General features: G+C 33.7%; 4 protein-coding genes across 9 annotated transcripts; 3 read left to right on the top strand and 1 right to left on the bottom strand.

The window, feature by feature from the left end:
• The first annotated feature begins 260 nt into the window (after nt 1–260).
• On the top strand, nt 261–3658 carry LOC102617015 (deSI-like protein At4g17486). Of its 4 annotated transcripts, none has more exons than XM_006487121.4 (5): nt 263–488; nt 1503–1588; nt 1677–1920; nt 2511–2798; nt 3091–3658. In XM_006487121.4, the coding sequence occupies exons 3-5, from the start codon at nt 1710–1712 to the stop codon at nt 3333–3335; spliced, it is 744 nt and encodes a 247-aa protein (XP_006487184.1). In that variant the 5' UTR covers nt 263–488; nt 1503–1588; nt 1677–1709; the 3' UTR covers nt 3336–3658. The 4 variants fall into 4 exon arrangements, with proteins under 4 accessions (XP_006487186.1, XP_006487184.1, XP_015388387.1 ...); XM_015532901.3 differs by having other exon boundaries at nt 263–568; XM_052432058.1 differs by having other exon boundaries at nt 263–572; nt 1507–1588.
• A 370-nt stretch (nt 3659–4028) lies between these two features.
• LOC102617711 (probable NAD(P)H dehydrogenase (quinone) FQR1-like 2) lies at nt 4029–5820 on the top strand. 3 transcript variants are annotated; one of them, XM_006487127.3, is made up of 3 exons: nt 4029–4564; nt 4664–4995; nt 5326–5820. In XM_006487127.3, the coding sequence occupies exons 1-3, from the start codon at nt 4481–4483 to the stop codon at nt 5567–5569; spliced, it is 660 nt and encodes a 219-aa protein (XP_006487190.2). In that variant the 5' UTR covers nt 4029–4480; the 3' UTR covers nt 5570–5820. The 3 variants fall into 3 exon arrangements, with proteins under 3 accessions (XP_006487190.2, XP_006487189.2, XP_006487188.2); XM_006487126.4 differs by having other exon boundaries at nt 4036–4245; nt 4408–4995; XM_006487125.4 differs by having other exon boundaries at nt 4037–4269; nt 4408–4995.
• A 280-nt stretch (nt 5821–6100) lies between these two features.
• On the bottom strand, nt 6101–8910 carry LOC102618559 (NEDD8-conjugating enzyme Ubc12). Its single transcript, XM_006487128.4, has 6 exons — nt 8749–8910; nt 8006–8119; nt 7304–7412; nt 6864–6942; nt 6568–6684; nt 6101–6482 (listed from the first exon to the last, which is right to left on the bottom strand). The coding sequence occupies exons 2-6, from the start codon at nt 8112–8114 to the stop codon at nt 6345–6347; spliced, it is 552 nt and encodes a 183-aa protein (XP_006487191.1). The 5' UTR covers nt 8115–8119; nt 8749–8910; the 3' UTR covers nt 6101–6344.
• Nucleotides 8911–16262: 7352 nt separating this feature from the next.
• On the top strand, nt 16263–16949 carry LOC127899127 (uncharacterized). The gene is made up of 2 exons (XM_052432100.1): nt 16263–16346; nt 16434–16949. Exons 1-2 carry the CDS (start codon nt 16263–16265, stop codon nt 16947–16949), a joined length of 600 nt encoding a protein of 199 aa, XP_052288060.1.
• Nucleotides 16950–23055: the final 6106 nt, after the last annotated feature.

Here is a 23055-nt window from a genome sequence, read left to right as displayed (position 1 = left end):
TGGATCACTAATCAACAATCACATTGGATATATATATATTCAAAAACCAACCATTATATGTTACAATAATCATAATTTTTTCGTAATATTTTAAATTATTAATTATAAATCTACAAACTAAATAAAAATTTTGTAACTAGTAATTAAAAAAAAAATACACACACACACACTTGTAAAGATGGTGGTAAGTAAAGTTGATTGTGCATTTTACATAGATGGGGTCAAAGCAATGCTGGTTTTCCAAAAAGCAAGTCAGTGATTTCCATTGCTTTTTCACCTTTAGCTACTATAGATTTTGTGTAAATTATGTTTCTTGTTCTACTCCATTATTAATTATTCTCTTGCCTCATTGGACTTTCAAAAGAGGACAGTAGTCTCTGTGCCCCCTTACAGCTTTCATTTGTTTTTGGGTAAACAGACCAAACAAAAAAGCCATGTGTGGGCTTCAGTTTCAGGCACAACAGCTTCACGCTTTACTCCAGCTTCAGGTGCTCTCTCTTCACTCCTAATGTTGCTTTAATTTGCATTAGCATTAAGGTCGTGCCTCATGCGTCTCATCTTTCACAAGGCAAGTTTTGGTGTTTTTGCTTCTCATTTCTCTACTGCAGATTTGCTTTTTTTGATATTTTTGTTTTCTGGGTCTATTTGATTCTCATTTATTTGCAATGGGTTTGTTTTGTTACTTCAATGAGTGTATGATTGCTTCTTTTCTTTGATGGGCTTGACATTTTTTTCTAAAATTTTTGGTTTCTTGGTGTTTTTTTTTTCCACGGTTATTTACTTTTCCATGTTACTTCTCATTGCTTTAGGTAAGTTCTATAGTTGATAATTTTGCTTAATTTGATTCACTCATTAAATGATTCATTGCACTGCGTATGTTTCCCATTTTTTTCTGTTGAATTTTACTGTTTATTTGGGCCTAATTAGCAACTGTTCATGTCCACTGGCAAAATTTTGACTTGCGCTCTTGCTTCTAATAAATGCAAATCCTAACCTCCGCATTTACGAAAATGAAATTTTGCTAATAGATCTAACGAAAGATAGTGCCGCAGTTCATGTTTGACTCCTGGGTCAAACTACATATGGGATTAAGAGTCAACAATGTAATTTTTTTTGGGGGGGGGGGGGGGGGGGGGGGGGGGGTTTCTAAAATAATGAAATGATTACCAAATTTCTTCTGTATCAGAAATTAGATTTCATAGTCAATATATTTGTCTGAATAAAACTGCCTAGTTTTAGTGAAAATTTAGATGCGGCCTCGCAATGTAATAAGTCAATGTTCAACATACTAAATGCCATGTATCATTGAAATATAATGACAGATATCCATAATTTGGCAAGTTCATATTTTTTTCATTGAGATGTCTTAGACTGTTAAGAGATAAGACTCCCGATTACTATTAGTTGGATGCATCCATAGTCCTAAATCCTAAAGCCAAACGATAGGAAAATGATGTGAGATTGATATGTGCTCTAATATATCACTGCTTGGCCACATGTAGGAAGTGGTGAATTGTTGATAGAAATAGCTCCATCATGTGGTGTTCATTGTGAAAGAAATCAGGCTCATTATCAGTTTGTGCTAAAGGTATTCTGCATCGCAGTTGATTTGATAGCTGCTCGCTGTTATGGATTTTCTGCATGAAATTTTTTTTAATACTTTTTCATTGTTGCAGGTTGGGAACAGTTCCTGGTTTCATTCCTAAAACATGAAGCTAGGACCAAAGAAGGGCTGGAACTCTATTGTACCACTTCGTCTAAGAGGCAGTTCAGCCACCCGTTTTTGCATGTTCCCAAAAGTGAAATCAGCTGAATTTGGTCGAGGCAACGCACCTGTCTACCTGAATGTTTATGACTTGACACCAGCTAATGGCTATGTCTATTGGGCTGGCCTTGGTATTTTTCACACAGGAGTAGAAGGTAATTATTACAATTACTAGATGACCTTGGAATTTCTAATAAATGCTTTGTTTGGATGGAATATTTTAACTTTCATTTAAGATTATTAAGCATAGATGCTTTATGTCATCACTGAATGAAGATATGACATCATAATATAGGAGGCAGAAGCAGCAAAATATATTGATCATTATCAATACAATAGCTTTCGTAACTCAATCTCAACCAAAAGTAGCTTGCACAAGACTATCAAAAGTAGAGTAGGATAGAGTGAAAGGTATTGTTCATTCTCTCAAGTTGAGGAAGATAGAGGGAAGGAGTGACATTGCAAAATACTTAGCAATACATACAAGCATTTGTCAATATTTTCAGTATCAGAAACTGTAGTTTCATGTACTATACTAGCATTGTGTCTACAAATAGTTAACAGGACCTGATTCTTACTCATGGCTCATCTTTTAAGGCCCTATTCACATTTCTGAGCTTCTACTGAATTGATAAATAGATTTGATCAACAAACTTTTTTATATTATATTAAAAGAAGGGATCCTCGGGATAATTTATGCAATTAGCTATGTTCCAAAGGGATTCTGACTGATTCATTATCACAGTTTATGGCATAGAATATGCTTTTGGAGCCCATGACTTTGCATCAAGTGGTGTCTTTGAGGTTGAACCACGACAATGCCCTGGCTTCAGGTTTAGAAAGTCAATATTAATGGGAACAACATGCTTGGATCCTATTGAGGTTAGAGAGTTCATGGAGCGCCAGTCTGCAAACTACAACGGTGATACATATCATTTGATTGTAAAGAACTGCAACCACTTCTGCGAGGATATTTGTTACAAGCTAACAGGCAAGCCAATTCCAAAATGGGTAAACCGACTCGCAAGAATAGGTAATTGACACATATCTGTCTGTCACAAGCATTTGCTGGCCTAATGTGTCTTTGGAAATCATAGAATGCTTCTTATATCATAGATTCATAATGAATGGTTGAAACTGAAGATTTTTGGCTCACTTCACTCAATCTTCTCATTGCTTCATGCCATATTCCATTACGGATGAAAGTTTATCTAAATCGAGGAACACTTTATATCTATTTTCCTTGAGGACAAAGCTTTAACTCTTAGAATCTTGGTCACTGAAAGGTTATTCTTAACTATGTGAACTGTTTTTCTCCCGTGTAGGTTTGCTCTGCAACTGCATACTCCCGGAAACCCTTAAAACTTCCACTGTGCCACATGACCCTAACTTCCAAGGATGTGACAGTGAAAAGAAGAGACTCAGAACAGCCTTCTCTTGCTGGTCATCAATCTCAATGCCTCAGAAGGAAGTCTCAATATCCTCATTGTTTCTTCATTCTCACTACAAAGGCTGCCTACCACCATGGGAGCTGAAGAGGTCTAAAAGTCGCTCATTGAAGGAAACATGAGCAGACTTGTACTCATAAATGACTCAGTTGAAAACATAACTATTCTCCGCCTTGAAATTTGGAGCTTTTGAAGAATGTCACCACTCACCACGACACCACCTTTTGGTAATCATGAGCCTATTGCATCACAAAATCTTTGCAAGTTTTTCATTTTAAATGTCAAAGCAGAGGGCTTTACTCTCTTATACCCTCTGTTTTTGCTTGCCTGGGTGTGTATAACGAGCAGTAAAATTTTCCTGTAAACGATCTTGTAGTGTATCACAATTTGTTACATGACATGTACCATATGTGTGAGAATGACAGGGTGCTTTCTGAATTGTTGATACGGTGAGCATACGTTTGCCTGATTTTAATAGTTGTATCATGATCTGTTAAAACCTTACAACTAGGCCACAGAATGCTGCTATGATTAAGGTGATCTTAAGACATTTTTCACAAGAAATGAGAAACAAAGACAAAAAAAATATATCTATATATTTAAGAAATTTTGAGGGTATGCGAATAGTTACTGCGCTTCACCGCTTCTGCTTAATTTGGAGCACAGTAGCTAAATAATTTATGTATGTTTATCAACTACCTACCCAGGCACTTTAGCGCCAAACATAACCTTGGCTGAAAGGGATTGATGGTCTCTTGCTCTTAGTCAATTTTTATACATAATAATCATAATGAGGTGGCGTAGAAAAGGTCCCAAACTATGCTGCACTCGTATTACATTTTATAAAGATGATTGATATAGATGGCGACTAGAAGTCTATACCGAAAGAAAAACGTTACGTATTTGTTCAGTATTTTACCTACCATTCAATAAATTAGACGGCGAAGTTTGCTGTAACATAATGTTATGTTGTACGCACGACATGCCAGCCATTACAGACCAACGACCAGCTCAAAAGGAAAGTCAACTCAAGTTCTGTTCACATGCACAACTCCAGTTTCCATCTTCGTCTACTGTTCTTGTTTTTCTTTTTGATTATATATTATATGCAAATTGATACAGAACTCACAATCTTGGTTTATCTTGTCACTCAGTCTCTGATCACTGTACCTTTAGTAAACATATTTCAAGCAGTGCCCACCAGTCAAGAATCTTGACTCAATATTGTTACTAGTACAGGAAAAGCTCAGAATCATATTAAGATCTAATGGGAAAAGGAGGTGGGTGTTTCCCAAGCAAGAAAAAGTTTGCAATTGATATGCCAGAGCAAGATCCTTCAAACCCAGACGGAGTAAGTTCTAATCTTGACCAAAACCAACTTACAAGCACAAGCACAACAGGACAACTTAAAATTTTCATAATCTTTTACTCAATGTATGGCCATGTGGAGATTTTGGCAAGAAAAATGAAGAAGGGAGTGGATTCTATTGATGGAGTTGAAGGGGTTTTGTATAGAGTACCGGAGACGTTGCCAGCGGAGGTTTTGGAGCAGATGAAGGTGCCCCAAAAGGGCATTGAGGTGCCTGTAATAGCTGTTGATGATTTGGTTCATGCTGATGGTTTGTTGTTTGGGTTCCCGACAAGGTTTGGATCCATGGCATCACAAATGAAGGCCTTTTTTGATTCTACATTTCACTTGTGGGAGCAGCAACGGCTTGCTGGCGTGCCTGCCGGATTCTTTGTGAGTACTGGGACGCAGGGAGGTGGACAAGAGACCACGGCGTGAGATACTGCTTTGGTTATTGTTTATTTGATTTTTATGATCAGGAAAATTCATATTTTTATGTTTCTGGTATTATCTGGCTAATGTTTGATCATGGATTTATTAGGAAGAGTTTCAGCGTTGTCTTTTTGATATCTTTGATTTTTAGCACGCTAGATAACAACTTTTGTTTGTCAAAATTAATATGATAAATCACCAACATAGAATGCAAATCATACATATATGATCTGAGGAACAAAGACCGTGCCAATTTCATGGCCACTTCCCTAGTTCAGTCATGACAGTTTGATATCTTAAATCCGAATAATTCTGCTATGTTTGTGTTGCAGGTGGACGGCAATCACCCAGTTAGCACACCATGGGATGGTTTATGTTCCCATTGGTTACACCTTTGGCACCGAAATGTTCGGGATGGACTCCCTAAGAGGAGGCTCTCCATATGGTGCAGGAGTATTTTCCGGTGACGGCACAAGAAAGCCAACCGAAACAGAGCTGGCTCTTGCTGAGCATCAGGGAAAATACATGGCTGCTATAGTCAAGAAGTTTTCCCATCCCAATGACAGCCGAAACTAGCCTCACATTCTTTTCCTCAGAGCATAATGTTCAGTTTGTTTTATGGTCTTCAGTTATCATGTGTTCATAGGTTTTGGACAGCTGAGGTGCCTTGATCATTTTTCAAGATTTGTCCTCCAGCACCTTTATTATTACCCGGCTGCTGTCAAGTCGTAGTTGTTGCATTTGCTTTTTGTACATCCATACAAATTTCTTTTTCATCATCGTATTATCACATTCATTAATAAATATTGTTGGTTGTGTTATTTTTCTATCCGTTCTGCTTTGTGTTTTTAAAGTTCAATTGTGTTCAGAAAGAAAAATGGCACAAATTTCACTTTTAACTCGAATCTGTCTAGATTTTGAACCACAACAAACTCAGTCTTTGCAACCTTCTAGCAGTATGATGGAAGAAATATGATCAGTCTGATTTATGTGGTGCAGGAGAGAATAGAAAAGATTTTAATTCGGTATCAGGGTTAAATGAAAAAATAAGCAAGAAAAAAGCATTCTCCCCACCCCCTAAAACAAAGATAAAGTACACTGACTAAATCTTCAAAGTTGCAGGCTTGCAGCATACCCCAATCGATTCACTTGAAAATAAGGGAAATAATTTTGTTCTCAGCCAATATCACAAACACACAACAAAGTTACAGCAGCATACAAACATTCTGACTCCCTTTGCATGATTCTTAGAATTTTTTGTCCCAACACATTACTAGAAATTGAAGCAGCCCTGCGACCAAATTTACAGCTCCTTACCTTCAAAGCAACATGCATTTCCAGGCACAAGCAATTATATGCACCGAATGAAGAAGGTTTGCCCCACATATCCACCAGCCATTGCTCTTCTAACATTGGATTCAAACAGTTTTGGGTTATCCCTTAAAACAGCTGCTGCTTCATGATTGAGGGGATCCTCATAATTGGGTTGCTGCACAGAAGCACAAACACTAAGTACAATTGTACAAGAGGAAGAAGTTAGTTGCAATAACGACTCTGAGAAAGAAAATCAGTACCGTGAAAAGATGGAAGAGTCCATAAATGATGGTGTTTATATTCAGAACCGGTTTCCAGTCTTCTCTTAAAATGTTGAGGCAGACATTTCCCTCCAGGTCGATATTGGGGTGGTACACCTGCAAATGCAATGCACAGGTTAAAATACATGCAATAGTGTTGGCAAGAAAGAAGATAAGCAAATAAACTGAGCAACCATGCAACAGTGTTGGCAAGAAATAAAGAAGATAAGCAAATAAACTACGAAATAAAGAAGATAAGCAAATAAACTATGTGCGAACAAGGTCTGCTTAGTTACCTTTGTCTTGCATTTGACCTTTGGTGCCTCATGAGGGTAGATGGGAGATACTTGGAAAGTAAACACAAATGTACCACCTCTGCAAGAGAAAAAAAACAAGGTTAAAAAAATAGCAAAAGACAAGTTAGTATAGACGAAGAGAAGGGCATTTTCTTTTTGCATTAAAGTCATGCTTCTTGTCACACTAAATTCATGCTTGTGGCTAAGGAAAAATTTAGTATGTAGACCCCTGGCTGCATTGTTGAGCACCATGATATTGGAACACACACGCTAGTATGGCAGCAGGATCTAATACTAGATTCCCGAAACAACAGAACATTAGATCCAGGGTTTTTATAATTAAAATGAAAAACAGAAGCAGACACTCAATGAAATCCCACTTAATTACCATGATTGCAAGGTATAAAAGGTAAATTAAGGAATGCCAAGGGAATACTTACACATAATATCCTTCGTCAGGCCTAATGGAAACCTCGAAGTTCATCAAGTCATCCTTGCCATTGGGAAATGTTATGCTGCAAGTTTTGGGTAGGTTCAGTTCACTGATGTCTGCAAGATGAGAAAAATGAAAATTTGAACTGCAACTCAAGTGTTACTTTACTGGAGGAATCAAATTTAATCCAGAGTAAATTTCATATGAACAGATGAAATTAAGTTAATAAGCAGGAACACTGCCAAGTTGTATATGTCCAAGGTAATAAGGTTTCAAGAATTGGAAGAAAACTATACAGAGTACAGACCATTTTCAAACAACGGCTAAAAATAGGTCATGAGACACATGACAAACTATATTAATGAGAAACAACAATGACTAAGAATAATAGTTTATCACCGTTCATGGGGCAGCCAGCAGAATTAAAGTATTTCTATTATTTTCTGAATAAATTACTTGGATGTGAGGAAGCATGTGAAGAAACTATAAACATTTTCATTTTTCTTCCATGTATATATGCGAGGTACCCATATAAACCATACATAATGAATGAAAATAACCAAATTTTTTCTGCCCATCATTGCAAGGCAGAGTTTGTCTGGAATTGATGTGAAAGGTAGTAATATTAAAAAAGAAAAAGATGAATTAAAGGTGTTAATGAAGCGAAAACCAATCTACAATCTGGCAGATGGAGGCTGTATGACGGAACCTCTATGAAGACGCAATTCTCCAGCACTTTGCTTCTTGACAGGTGTCTTCCCATTGGCATTTTCGGCATTTTCCCTTTGCTTCTCCTTGACTTTGAACAGCTTAATCATTTTTCCTTCAGAAAAACATCAAAATCAGGAAGCATTCAAGAGGTATGCATAAGCATGCGGACACTTCCACAACATGCATACACACAATTTAGTAGCAAGGATCAAAGCTAATAAACACCAACCAATCAAATATCCAGTTCAGATCAAAGGTCCTTGCCAAATCTCCAAGTGAAAGCACCAAACAATCAAAGTAAACAAAATTTCCCCATACAAAGGAAAATGATCAAACAACAATAACACAATCCCTAAAAATTAGACCCAAAAGACCCAAATTACTTAAGAGCAGAAAACCCCTCAAAGGTAACAAATTTAACAACTAAATTATCATATAACACAAAAATCAACACAAAAACTCCAAAACAAACTCAAGAAAGCAAATAAACAACACCCATATCGACACAAAAAGAAACAAATTTTCAACAACAAGAGTCAAAACAAACCAAAACCCAGATCAATATTATCATCAGACCAAAACCCCATCAACCCAAAATAGCGTAAACCAACATAGTACCTTAACAGCTGGATCAGGTTAGCTTGTCACATAACAAGTAAATTACAAAACAAATTGAATTAAACAAAAAAATAAAAACCAAAAGAAGAAGCAAACTATGAAGATCAGATTGAAGCCCTTTACCTGCTTAAGAGTGAAGCTGCAGGAGATTTGTTCTTCTTGGTCGAGTCGGAATCTGAAAGCGTGCTCCTCTGATTGAGAGCGAGTGTTTTTGTTGTCTTTGTGTGCTGCTGCGGTTTGTTTTTTATAATAAAGATAAAGATTTTTTAAAAAAAAAATGCTCTCCTTTTTTACCGTGTCAATTATCGTCGTCCAATTTTCTACTGAATGGAAAACATTTTTCCTTTAATCGTCCGCTTCGCAGTATACCTGTTTTATTTTTGAAGTACCGAATAGAAAACTGCCACGTTTGAGTTTGATTATTGTCGACTTTTTGATTGGGTGGGTTTGGATTTTGGAAAGCGGAGTGGTAGGGTGGTTGGTAGGGGACTGAACACGGGAGTGCCGCGGTGAATTTTTAACGTGACTGTGAAGATTACCGGGAACCGGTTCTAGAGGTTTCTCCTCTTTTTAAAAAACAAAAACGTAATAAGTAGACCTTTTCGGCCACCTCAGAAAAATACTTCGGATTGCTCTCTTTCAACTTGTGCTTATCAAAAAGTTAGTTCTGAAAAAATATTTAGACTAATGTACTTTTATATTTGCAGTCTAATCATTTTTTTTTTCCAATCATTCTAAATTTTAGGTTCAGCGATCATTTAAAGAAGTCTGTTTGAAAAATTATTCGGTCAAGTAATATCATCAGAAGAAAGTAATTGAAAAATTAGGCATGTAAAGTAATTTTTTTTTTAAAATACAATGTGATCATAGAAACTTTAATTCTCTTGTATAATTTTTAAAAGTTGTATGATCTCGTCTTTAAATTATATTATAATGTTTTGAACACGTGTTCAACACATTTAATTAATTGGTTTAAATGTCTGATCGTATCAAATAAATTAACAAAATTAAACACATTTAGTAAAAAGAGTTATGTTGATACGATCTGCATAATTAATTTGATCAAATGTACTTAAACAGTATTAAAAGAATTAATATGAATAAACGTGTTTCATTAATAAGTTATATCTATATTTTAATTTTTGAGATAATTAACTAAATGAGTTTGCGTCAATGTTGATTGTATTTGTATTTGACACAATATGAATATTAATTGTCACCTTAAAAAAGAAAAAAAAATCTACAAATCACTCTTAATTGTACGCGGCCTTGTATTACCACAGTGTCACAAAAGGATAGTCCTTTCTTATCAGCTCTTGTGAGAAAAATCTTTTAAATTAACTCTATATACATGGCTTTGTAACATGTCAAGCTTCCATAGAAACGCATCGATGAATTGAAGCTCTTAATTTCAAGTGGAAGTGGTAATTTAAGCTGGCATGTCGTGTCATCCTAGTCACCGTGTCATACATATTTTAGTCGTTTAGCATATTTTTAACATTTTCTTTAAATTCACCTCTTAATATGTTTTAAATATATTTTTAAAAATGTTTATAATACCCACCAATAAATGTTCACCAAAATAAAAATTAGTCAAACACAATATACCGAATAGTGTTTAAAAAAGAAAACTGTGGTATGGTACCACAATTGCACCATAATTTTGTCCTAATAAATAAGTGACAAGAATTAGAGATTATAAAAAATAGTGTTGTTTTAAGGGAAATTTTCATATTATCTCCCTTGTGAATTGGTTATCTTCAAATTATCTTCTTTACTTTTAAAAATCTCAAAAGATAAGGAAAAAATATAAACGAGTTGATGAATTTTTTCGTCTTTCTAAAAAAATGAGAAGTAAATTTATATTTTTAAAAATAATATAGGAAATTTAAAAATAATCAATTCATGAGAAATAATCCGAAATTAACTCCATTTTAAATCTATTCAGATCAATTCCAACCTACCAAAAGTAGTGTCATGCTTCTTTCCAATTAACAAATTGTGCCATCCTAATTTCAAGTTGCTACACATATGGTGCTGATATTCTCACAAAACTTTGCATGAAACGGATTGTTTTGTGCAGAGTATAAAAGCCATTATTTGTTGCGTGGGAACACCATACACACTTGAGACGGGAGCAACATAACTCACGTGCAACAAGCCTCCTTTCTTCCTCACGAGACATCAACAGTGAAGGTCTCTCTCTCCCATCTCCAGCCACTAACAGTCTCAGCTCCGTTCTCCCTCACCATGCAGCAACAGTGAGAGCTCTCTCTCACCTGCCTCAAGCGTCTGCTCCACCTCTCTATCCTTATAACTCTCGGCTGTGTTAGAGAAATCTTGCAGCCTCACTCTCCCCCACCCCCCAATATTTAATTTGGTTGTCAAGGGTTTTGAATTTCACAATTCCAATTTCTATATTCCAATTGATATCTTTAACTTGTTTAGGACATTGTGTTGAATTGCCTATGGATGATGATGGTCTTGTTCTTGAGTGTTGTAAATTGAAATCAAATTATGCAACCCCCTTATGCCTTGGATATTATAGTTAGTTCTAGTTTTAAGGCATTTGGTTTGTCAAAACTGTCAACTTATGATTTTTAGTTACTAGTAAAATAGCCTGAGAATCATGCAAAGAGCTTGATTCCTTGAACCGATGTTCATGATATTTTGGATTGCATAAGCTTTGAGAGTATTTTATGGTTAATTCATTATAATGGTAATCTTTGGCTTTTGTTAATTGGATTTCTTAGTAAGTTGAAATTAATTGCTGACTTCAGTTGCATATAACTATCTGTGTTGAATTTAGAAGAACTAATTTCAGAGTAACTATTTAAAAAAGATGTTTAAAACACATAAATTGAGATATTTGTTGTCTTGTAGGAATTAATATAATTTTTTTGTGCACTTTTTTATTAGTCACTGTTGACAACCTATTACTGCTACTACACTAGCTTGTTAAATGAGTTTTTCGTCATACTTGTATGGTTTCTATAATATACTATGATGATTACTTTATAGCTAGCACTTTACACACTTAGATAACAGTACCTTTGAATGGCCTATTGTTGTCATTTTGGTCCTGAATTTTTTATAAAGAAATTTCATTTATTTTTAACTAGCTTTGGAAGAATGTATAATACAATCAAAATTCTATATATATCTATAAAATATTTGCTCTAAAAAGAAATAAAATGTGTAATTAGTTGCCAGATGCACCAATGCTTGGAGTATCTCTATTTTTTTTAAAGAAAATTGATGGTTTGTAATAAAATAATAGTTTATGAGCTTATGAATAATTTGTATTCAATTATTGGTATTTGTTAAACTTGGATCTCTACTTACATAGAGGTATGTCAAATTACCTATGGATGGTGTTGGTCTTGTGCTTAAGTGTTATAAATTTGAATCAAATTATGACCTATCAATTTATTAGTGATATTGATCAATAGTGAATGTGTTTATTTTTTGAGATTAGAGTGATTTGTTGTTTTCTTTATATAATTTGTATAATAACTGGCAAAATCTGAAAATTTATGTGGTGAAATGGATCTTTGGTCATAGAAGCTTGAGTTACTGTGGCCTCTTTATTTTTTTTCTTCCTTCAGCTGCTTAAAATGTATTATGAATGCAAGATTCTAGTAGAAGCTAGAAGGCTGCAGTTGAAAAGCTCAAGGAATTGGTTGGATATTTTTGGTCATAATGCCTACTACCATGAGTGAAATTCCAAATTCACAGATGAAAAAATACTGCAATGATAAGATCTTACGAACTTCACGTACAAATAATTACATCTATTTTAATATGTATTACATTTAAGTTGTATATTTAATTATGCATTAGCTTCTATTATTTGCAATCATAATGTGTTAACCTCTCTTGGTTGCAATTATAATGTCAAGTGAATTTAACATATTAGTTTCTCTTATTTGCGATCCTTAATAAGGTACTTCCAAAGTTAATTACAAATGCAGTGAAGTTAAATATAAATTGCTAGAAAAGATTAAGTAAAAGCAAACAACTTTATAAACAAATTAATTTTATTCAAAGCACTAAGTAATAGAATACAAAAAAAAAAGAAAAAAGAAAAATAAGTACAACTGCATTTTGTCATTCTTCATTCTTAAAACACAAATACAATGCTATTTTGTGAAATCATTTCAAAAACTCCGTACTAACTCCATATTCATTAGCTTCCTGAAAGAATAGTTGTTGAAAATGTTCATGCTACTAGAGTTGCGTTTGCTATTATAAAAAATTAAATATCTTGTTATGATAAAAAATACAATACATAAGATGAAGAAATATATATGTATGTGTGTGTTGTGTGTGTTTATATACATATATATAAAGTGTAGAAAACTTCTTTTACAATTGTCCACTATTCCATATAGGTAGGTAGATATTTATATCAAAACTACTTCCTTCAAGGTTTTGAAGCGTCTACATAAGTTCAACAATATATTATCAATAAGAATTTTTCAAAACTTACCACAACAAGGGTTAGTATTACAGTAGTCACTTGAGAAGATAATAGGTTGTTTACTTGTCCATCATGCAAAGTCAACAAAAAATCATTTAAGTATCATTTATATAATAAATTACTTTATTTTAATTAATATTAAAACTAACCTCTACATCGGAACAAGCCAAATTCTTTTTAGGTTTAGTAAATTTTTTTGACTTTTTTCTTTGATAAGGTGGACGACCTTTACGACATTTAGCTATTAGATCATATACTCTTTCAATCAGGGGTGGATTTACCTTTAGACCAGTGGGGACTTAGAAAAAATCTTTTAATAGTTAATTTGATTTGTCTAAAATTTCCAATATTTTTTTCTTAAGCCCCTAATAATTTATATTCAAGTCCCTAATATATAGTTAAATTGTCACACTCCAAAATTTTAAAACAAATCAAAAGAGATGGGCTTTCCAAACTAAAATCAAGCCTATAAATATTAATATTAATTAACTTTTTAAACAGCCCACAAACTCATTAATAATATTTTATTACTCTCACCTTCTCCAATTCCACTACCAGCAAATCCTTAAATCATCTTTTTATTTCAGCATCTCCAAAAGCAAAAAAGTAGTGACAGTGGACAAGTGGTTTTCATTCATTCCTCCAAATTTCAAACAACCCCTCATCTCTTCATTCAATACAACTAAGGTACAAGTTAATACTTTATTTGTCTTTTATTTTATTGTTTATAAATCACATATGACTATTTGTTGAATTGATGATATTGTTGTTTTTTTCCTTTATTGTATCATCTGGTAGTCGGTATACTTGAAAAAATAATGTGATTGAGTGTGGGTTCCATGAAAAAGAACATATATTATCATATTAAGAAAATGACAATTGCAATAAAACATTTGCTTGTTTAGCTTTATTGCCGTGTACTATTTGTTAATTAATTTACAACATTAATATAATTATATAATATGGGAATATGCTAAAAGTGCTAGTAGCATAAGTAAATGATATATACTCATAATCTTTATTTATATTTTGAAATAGGTATAGAAAGATTTTATAAAAGAAAGGAGTCGCCACTTTCAGAAAAAAAAAATGATGATACTTCAAAACAAAAAGACAGTAGTTATTCAAAGAAAAATGATGATAGTGATAAAAAACAAAAGAATGATGATGTTGTAACTATGAGAGAAAATGATGTGGAGGTCAATTTATTGAATCTTCCTATGGATCCTGGTTTACGACATCCAATTTCTTATTATTAAGGGTGCATGTCGGTTCGGTTTCAGATCGGTTCGGGTTCGAAAAATAAAAAAAAAATTGTTCGGTTTTTTTGAAAATAAAATCCAAATCCAAACTGATAGGTCGGTTTCAGTTCGGTTTTGGTTTTTCTTAACAGTTTTATTTAAGCAATCAATTTTTTCAGTTCATCTTAACAGTTTGGTTTTCAGTTCTATTTCAAACCATGTGCAATAATTTCCTCATTTTCAATAACTATATAATATATTCAAAGCATCTACAATCTACGATTTCATCAATTAATCTACAATTTCATCAATTACTACTACATCATTAAAATAAAATAATTTACAAAATCATCCTTCATAATATCCTTTACAACATTGTTATTTTCTTTTATCCTACACACAAGGCCTACTATAATCAATATATAATCAAACAAAAATAAAATAATTTACAAATTTGTATTTTTTTTAAAAAAAAAAAGAGGCAAGAATATTGGACTAAAACGAAGAATTTTCAAAATTATGGTTACTATTTTTAATATCAAAAGTTTTGGCCCAAAATGTAAATAAAATAAAATAAGTATTTATGCCGTAATAGAAATTAGCAAAACATTAGGGACTCCAATGAAATTTTATCTTGTTCCCCTTCGATCAAGGACTATTATGAAAAGTTAACAAACAAATCAAATCATATTAGAATTCCTATATACAAACATATCTTAAATATTGAGTCATACTATTATCCCTCCATCATCTTCAACATTTAATGACTTTTTTAGTCTTCACCCCAGCACTACTAGGAGTACAGTAGCCAGTCAACTTGCTCAGTTTTTTTTTTAAATGGATCTATTTTTTTTTTAAATGGCTCTTTGATCTGCTCTTATTTCATGTTTGTTTAAATTATTAATATTATTTAGTTTTATTAGCTTTGCCTCGATATGAGTATGTTATTGTATTTTTTCAATTTTTCCGTAAGTGGTTGTGCTGCAGCTGAAAATGAGAGAGAGAGAGTGGTGCAAACCGCAAATGTTTAACTTGTGTATATATATGTTCTAGCGAAATTACGAAAATGCCTTAAATTAGGTTCGGTTTAGATTTTATAATTTTTTATTCGAGAATCGAACTGAACCGAACCACTCGGTTCAGTATTTATAAATTCAGATTTTTTGTTAAAACAACCAAACCGAAACTAAAAAAAACCGACCTGAACTGAAATTTTTTCGGTTCCGGTTCGGTTTTACCCACCCCTACTTACTATAATGTTAATATCTATGATAAAGTTCGAAGACAATATTTGTAAAATGGCCTTTGTTAACCAAAAACTTACAATTTTCCTCTTAGGCATTTTGGAAAACAGTCTCAGAGATTTAATCCAGCTTGGTTTGATAAATATGGAAATTGGTTAAAGTATAGCATTGCAAATGATGCTACATTTTGTCTTTGTTGTTATCTTTGCAAGCCAAGAATTGGAGAACAAATAGGTGGTGAATCATTTACTAAACATGGGTTTACAAGCTAACTAAAGTTGATGAGCAAAACAATGAATGTAATAAGCATATTCATTCTGTCTCAAAATTATGGTTTTAAGGCCATTAAATTCTCCTTGCATATTACTTGCTCCATCATAACATTGCCCTCGCAACTTAGACATACTCAAACCATGTCTAGAAAAAGTCTATCAATAGCTTCCTCAAGTGATTGAGCAGTAGTACTAACAACTTATTTAATGCCTATAAAACGTTCAACCACTTACCCATTAGTGTTTACATATCGTAAGACAACTACCATTTGCTCTTTTGTTGATATATCACAAGATTCATCAACCAAAATAAAAAGAAATGCATCACGCGTCTCTCTTATATAATATTAGTGGTCTCAATTGCCCAAGTACTAATTATGTCTTTTAGAGTATCTGGATGAGGAATATTTTAGGGGCTATAGATGAGTTATCACAAGCATTACAGAGGAAAAATCAAGATATTGTGAATGCTATGAACTTGGTTAGATTATGTACACTACAACTACAAATAATGAGACAAAGTGTATGAAATTCTTTGATTGATGAACGTACTTTTTTTTGTGTGAAGCATGATATTAATGTGCCTAATATGGATGATATGTTTATGGATAGAGGGCGATCACTACGTAAAGCTCAAGAGATCATAAATTTACATCATTATCGTGTTGAATTGTATTATATAGTCTTAGATATGCAACTTCAAGAGCTTAATTCTCATTTTAATAAGACAAATATTGAGTTGCTTCTTTGCTTAGCATGTTTATCTCCAGATGATTCATTTTCTGCTTTCAACAAGCAGAAGTTATTACGGCTAGCTCAGTTGTATCCAAATGAGTTCTCTGCAATTGATATCATGGCACTTAGAATTCAACTTGATACATATATTTTGGATATACGAACTAGTGGTGAGTTTTCACAATTAGAAGATATTAGTGATCTTGCAAAGTTGATGGTCAAGACTAAGAGACATAAGGTATATCCATTGATTCACTTGCTAATAATATCAGCATTGACTTTACCTGTTGCCACTGTTAGTGTAGAGAGAGCATTTTCAGCCATGAACATTTTTAAGAATCAGTTATGAAGCTGAATGAGAGAGCAATTGATGAATGATAGTTTGGTTGTTTATATAGAAAAGATTTATTTAATAATATTGATAATGAAGTTGTAATACAACGTTATCAATGTATGAAAACTCGTAAAGGGCAATTGTAAGCATATATTGAAGTATGATAAATCTTTCAAATTTATATATTTATTACTTTTTGAAATTTTTTTATATTACTATTGAATAAGCCCAGTTAATCAATATGTTGTCTCTGCCCCTGCTTTCAATTGCATTCATTAAAATTCTCACGCTATTACTACAACTTCCTTGACCTGAAATTCCTACGATGTTACCTCCTCATTGAACCGTCTTTGGTAGATCTTTCCGTACTTTCTAAATCCAATTTAAAACAAGTTTACAAGTCTCAACATTTGTTGCAGCCATGTTTGTAATCTCCAAAAATAACACACATTTTCTCATATCGCTTTTGTTCATCTGTGCTCCGCAGCCCATGACTCGTTTTCACCCTATTATGGCATCTCCACACATCTTTTCTCCATTTTCTTAGTATGTACTTTTCTTGAGGTACTTCCATGTCATTATGTATCATGCTTGTAATGGCATGTCTGCAAAGAATTTCCCTAAACTCGAATCTTGAACAACTACAACTAATTTTACCATTATCTTTTTCAAAATAGACTTTAAAAAAAGTTCGTTTTTTACCCTCTTCAACTTTGACATCTTCTTTAACTATATATTCACATCCTATAGAATTGATAAATTCGCAATACATCTTTTCAGTCAACGTTTTTTGAAATTCTTCGAACTTTGAAATAGTGTACACATTGTTGTGCAAATTTTAATGTACTCGCAAGCGCACGAATCTATTGTAGTATAGACTAATGGTGACAAGTGTCGATCCCACGAGGAGGTGGATTTTAATTATATATTAGAATTAATTTTGTAAATGGGTAGTTGGATTTATGGTGGAAATGATTTGGAATATGCTAATAATTAAATTAAAATGGCGAGAATAAATTCTAAAATTGGAATTGAAATGGCGAGAATAAATTCTAAAATTGGTATTGAAATGGCGAGAATAAATTGACGAGAATTATATTGAAATGACGTACTTGGGTATCTGGATCCATATCAACATGCATCATGGGCTAAATAATCCGTATTAATGCCAATTAAATCATGAGGGGGGAATCCACACCTCATGAACCACGCTCTAATCAATATGGTGCTAAGGGCTTATCGTGCCAAATAATAATAACCTTGTACTAGAGGGCCGGTGAAACCAAGGCGGTACTAGACAAGATTAGTATTATTTGTCGACAAGAAGTCAAAACATCCACAAAAACTAGAGGGGAAGAGAAAATAAATTTACCAAATTAAGCCCATGACACATGTTGAGACTTCACCTTCAACCCAAGCTTGAAAGAAAATTAGCCACTCATAATTGAACTAGGGGCAAAATAGGAATTTATTAAAATACGAAGAAAATACAAGATGGAGAGGGAATTACGGAAAATGGAGTCCAAAAATGGATTCAGAGCTATCAAATTAGGGGGGAGAGGCCCCCTTTTTATAGATACATGGAATAAATCATGGCCATCGGATTAAAAACAGTTTGGACGCTCAAGATTGCGCCACGTCATCAGTCAACAGTCCACGGTTTGACCACGCGGATGAACAGTAACACGGTTTGACCCGACTTTGAACAGTAACGCGGTTTGACCCGGATGAACAGTAACGCGGTTTGGTTGAAAATAATCCTGTGTGATGCATGCACCGTACGCGAGATTTTTCGTCCACTGATATGCTGCCTCGTCACCATCAACAGTACATAAGAATTTTAGTCCAACAGGATTGTGACACCTCATCAGTCAATGCCACGTCATCATCCGTCTATGTGAACAGTGTCGTGAACAGTAACGTATACAGTACCGTACACGTGAATAGTGCCATTTTTCCTTTTATGCTCCTCCTAAGGTTTTTGACCGTCCTGAGTTCAAAAGTGATGTCCGTTTTGCCGTCTGATTTCTCATTTATTGTGAAATGACTATAATGCCCCTAAAATACATAAAATACTTAATTAAAATAAAACACATGTAATTAAATCACAAGAAGGTTAAATAGATAAAAGTAAGGGTTGTTAGTAAGACTTGAAATGTAAAATGACGGTTTTCTCCTTTATAAATATGCATTTTCTAACACTCAACACACATCTCGAACTTACTTTTTCATCTCATAAGATGTCACTCATGGCATTTGTTGAGAAAGACATTTGACATCTTTTTCAACTTTTTTTTAACTTTACTCTTTAATGCATCGTCATATTACTCTACAAATTGCTTCAAGATGGTTTTTGAGTTAATGTAACCATAAAATATGTATGCATTCATACTTTCACTGCGTTAAGTGGTTGACATTCCTGCCCAAAAATTATTCTTAAGATAACATGGTACCCAATGATGTCTATCGTTGTATGAGCCTTGTAACCATTTATTATCACCCAAATCATATTCTAAAGTCATGCGATGCCAAGTTTTCTCGAACTTTGTAAGGCTTTGTGAATCATAAATAGCACAATGTTACACATCACTAATGTCACGATATTATTTATAGCCTTTTAATTTATCTAGAATCTTCTTAAATATATGCCACAAACATCATTGATGTTGAGTATTAGGAAAACCATCCTCAATTGCAATTTTCATCACCTTATTTTAGTCTGCAATAATTCTAATAGAAGCATAATTAAACATGCATGATAGCCACATTTGAAATAACTATGTGAATGTCTCAATGTCCTCGTGTGAAATCAATCCATATTGAAACAAAATAAAATGATCACGATGATTTACTCCCACAAATGGAGTGAATAGCATGTCATACTTATTTGTAAGATATGTGGCATCAAATGTGACAGCATATTCAAACTCTTTGTAAGTTTCCTTACTCTTTGGCTCAACCCAAAATACACCTTTTAATCGACCCTCATCATCCATTTGCATACTAAAGAAAAACTTATTTTTTTCTGATTTTATGTTCATAAATTTGAAGAGCAACAGCTTTTCCATCTCTAAGTCGTAGTTGTCTTTCTTTCTTGATATAATTTCTATAATCTCTTTCTATAGATGTCAGATTTCCTTGGCCACTAGTCTCAATAATAAGTGATTGATAATTTTGGGACAATCTAATTCATGCTCTGTCATTTACATCAAACTTATTTTTTGCTTCTGAACTGAGGCTACGATTGTACCAAAAAAACTTAGACTAGGTTGGAGTCAATAATGTATTATTGTGTTCAAGATTTAAAACTTGAATCATCCACTTTCTGTCTTTTTTGAACTCTCCTTTCAATTTAGAATTGCAGCATATCTTTCCATTAGGTTGGGTCTTGAGTAGATTAGTAGATTTGCTTCTAGTTGCACCGTTTCACCCACAAGCATAACTCACATGTCTTATTCTCCCATCACTACCCCTATTATTACTTCTCTGCATAGCTGGAAACCCTTTTTTTTAAAATTTTTTTACCATACACTCTGTAATAACTAAACATTTCAGTCTCGTTATCAAATAATATCTCAATCATTGGCTCATCATCATCTAAATTTTCCTCCTCAATTTTCTCTAACTCTTCAACTTTGATGGTTTTTTTTTCATATTCTTTATTCCTACGAAATGAATATATTCCATATTAACTAATTAGAAACAACATAAATTGTGAAAAAAGTGCTATAAAAGAGGGGACACGTAAATTATAACATAAGCTCAATGTTTAAGAGCTATAATTTTTTTTTATTTTATTCAAATAATGGGCAATATAATTTATTCAACAAAACAGAATAATTTGAGGGAGCAAACTACAGTATCTAGGTGCTTCGTCAAGCAACTAAATCACAACACGAAAGTTTGAAATAAACATTATTCCAAAATGGCATCAAGGGGTTGTATAATTTGATTCTAATTTACAATACTTAATTACAAGACAGTCACCATCCATAAGTAAAACAACACAATGTCCTAGATAAATTAAAGATTTCAATTAGGGCAATGAATTGAAGCAACTAACCTTAACAAGTTGATTGTTATGGGGGAGAGAGAGCAACCCAGCTAAAATCGCGGGATGATAGTGAAGTAGTAAGATTTCTCTTACACAATCGAGGGTCATAGGGATAGAAAGGTGAAACAAGACGCTTGAGATAGGTGACAAAGAGCTCTCCATGTTGCTTTGTGGTGAGGGAGAACGTAGTTGAAACTATTAGTGGCGTGGAGATGGGAGAGACCTAAGACAATTGCTATCTTGTGAGGAAAAAAAGAGGTGGGAAAGAGAATCCTCACTTGCTGTCTCATGAGAGAAAAATGAGGATTGCTACACACAAGTTTGTCTCAAAAGTGTGTGTGGTGTCCCTACACAACAAATAGTGGCTTTTATACTTTACACAAAACACACCATTTTGTGAAAAGTTTTATAATAACATCATTTTCCATTTTAAAATGAAATCAATTTACCCCCAAGGCCTTGCCTAAACGGTTAATCTCAATTAGGGATGGCAAAATTCGAGTCCGGGTCCTCGTCCGGATTTAGTCTTTCCGGTTTCGGACCCAGATGTCATTTTCTTTCTCCCGGATCCGGATTAAAACCCAGTTTTTTCCATCCGGGTCCAGGTCTGGGTTCAACCTGGAAAAATTCGGGTTCCCGAATTCCGGGTTTTGAACCCGGATCAATAATAAAATTTCAAATTTCACTTTCATTATTAGTGATAGAACCAAAACACAACTAATGTAACTAAAGGAAATATTAACAGAAACAAAAATCACAGCAGTATAACACAAGTACACAACACAAATCAATGGTGTTCACAGCAGTATAACACAACACAAATCACATAGCACAAATCACATGAAACAAATGAATTGAGGAACTGCACTCTGTCGTTGAATATATAATAGTCATTCTCTTATTTTTATTTATTTTTACAATAATATTCTTACAACAACACTCGTAGGGGCATTAATTGATCTATTCATAAAAATAATTAATTAACAAATGAACCTTAAAAATAGAATAAAATAAATGTAAGTTTTTTATCAATTCTGTTAAATTTCTAAAAGTAGTATTTAGTAGACCTCCAACTACAAATGGCATTAAGAGGATATTTTATCATTGAGTAATCCCGGTAAACGAATTGATGCTCAAACATATTTTTCACCTAATTTTTTTTTTGAGAGAAATAAACATAAAAGCTTGTCATGAATTTGGAAGCTTGAAGAACAGAGGAGCTTGGTGGGTGGAAGAAATAAAAAACTTATGGAAATGATGTCAAACTGACACTTCATTATCGACAATAAAAGAACCTGTAGGTCCTGTAAAGAAAGCCAGCTGCCTACATTAAATTAAGCACAAGCTGCAAATTAGGTACTAATGAAATCATTTATCCTTTCAATATTGATACAATCGAATGGAAGCATAACCAAATTTTGGTAAATTCCAATTTCATAATCTAGTCTGAAAATTCATATAAATGAAATTTCATATGGAGAACTATACATATAAAATGCAAAGGAAACATGCTCAGTTACAAAACCAAGACGCTCAGCTAGAGGAATGATCCCCAACATTCTCAGAAGAAAACCCAACCCAGAAAATTCACACAAGGAAATCAAAATCAACAGTAAAATGAAATGTAATTTTCACAAGCTTCTTGAACCCAACCTTGCGACAACGGCGAACCCGACCTTGCGACGATGGCGAACCCAGTCGAGAGTTGTTGCGGGGCAGCGGAAGGCGGAAGGCGGCAGCGGCAGCACAGCTAAGGTTTGTCTTGTTTGTGTAATTCGCGATTTGTGTGTTTGACTTGTGAAATAGAATTAGGTTTTTTTTTATATTTATATTTATATTTACTAATAAATATAATTAAAAATAATATAAAAAATGAATCCGGGTCCGGGTTCCGGATACACGGGTTACCCCAAACCTAGACCCGGACCCAGATTCATCCGGGTTATTAAAACTCATTCCGAATCCAAATTTTTTTCTCTCCGACACGAGTTCAACCCGACCCGAATTATCCGAGTTCGTCCGGATACGAGTTATTTTGCCATCCCTAATCCCAATAGCCAATACCCA

Source organism: Citrus sinensis, chromosome 8 (assembly GCF_022201045.2).
Source record: "Citrus sinensis cultivar Valencia sweet orange chromosome 8, DVS_A1.0, whole genome shotgun sequence".
In the NCBI taxonomy this organism is placed as follows: Eukaryota; Viridiplantae; Streptophyta; class Magnoliopsida; order Sapindales; family Rutaceae; genus Citrus; species Citrus sinensis.
The sequence above is the reverse complement of the archived record's forward strand: the minus strand, read 5'-3'. Positions and strand labels throughout refer to the sequence as shown.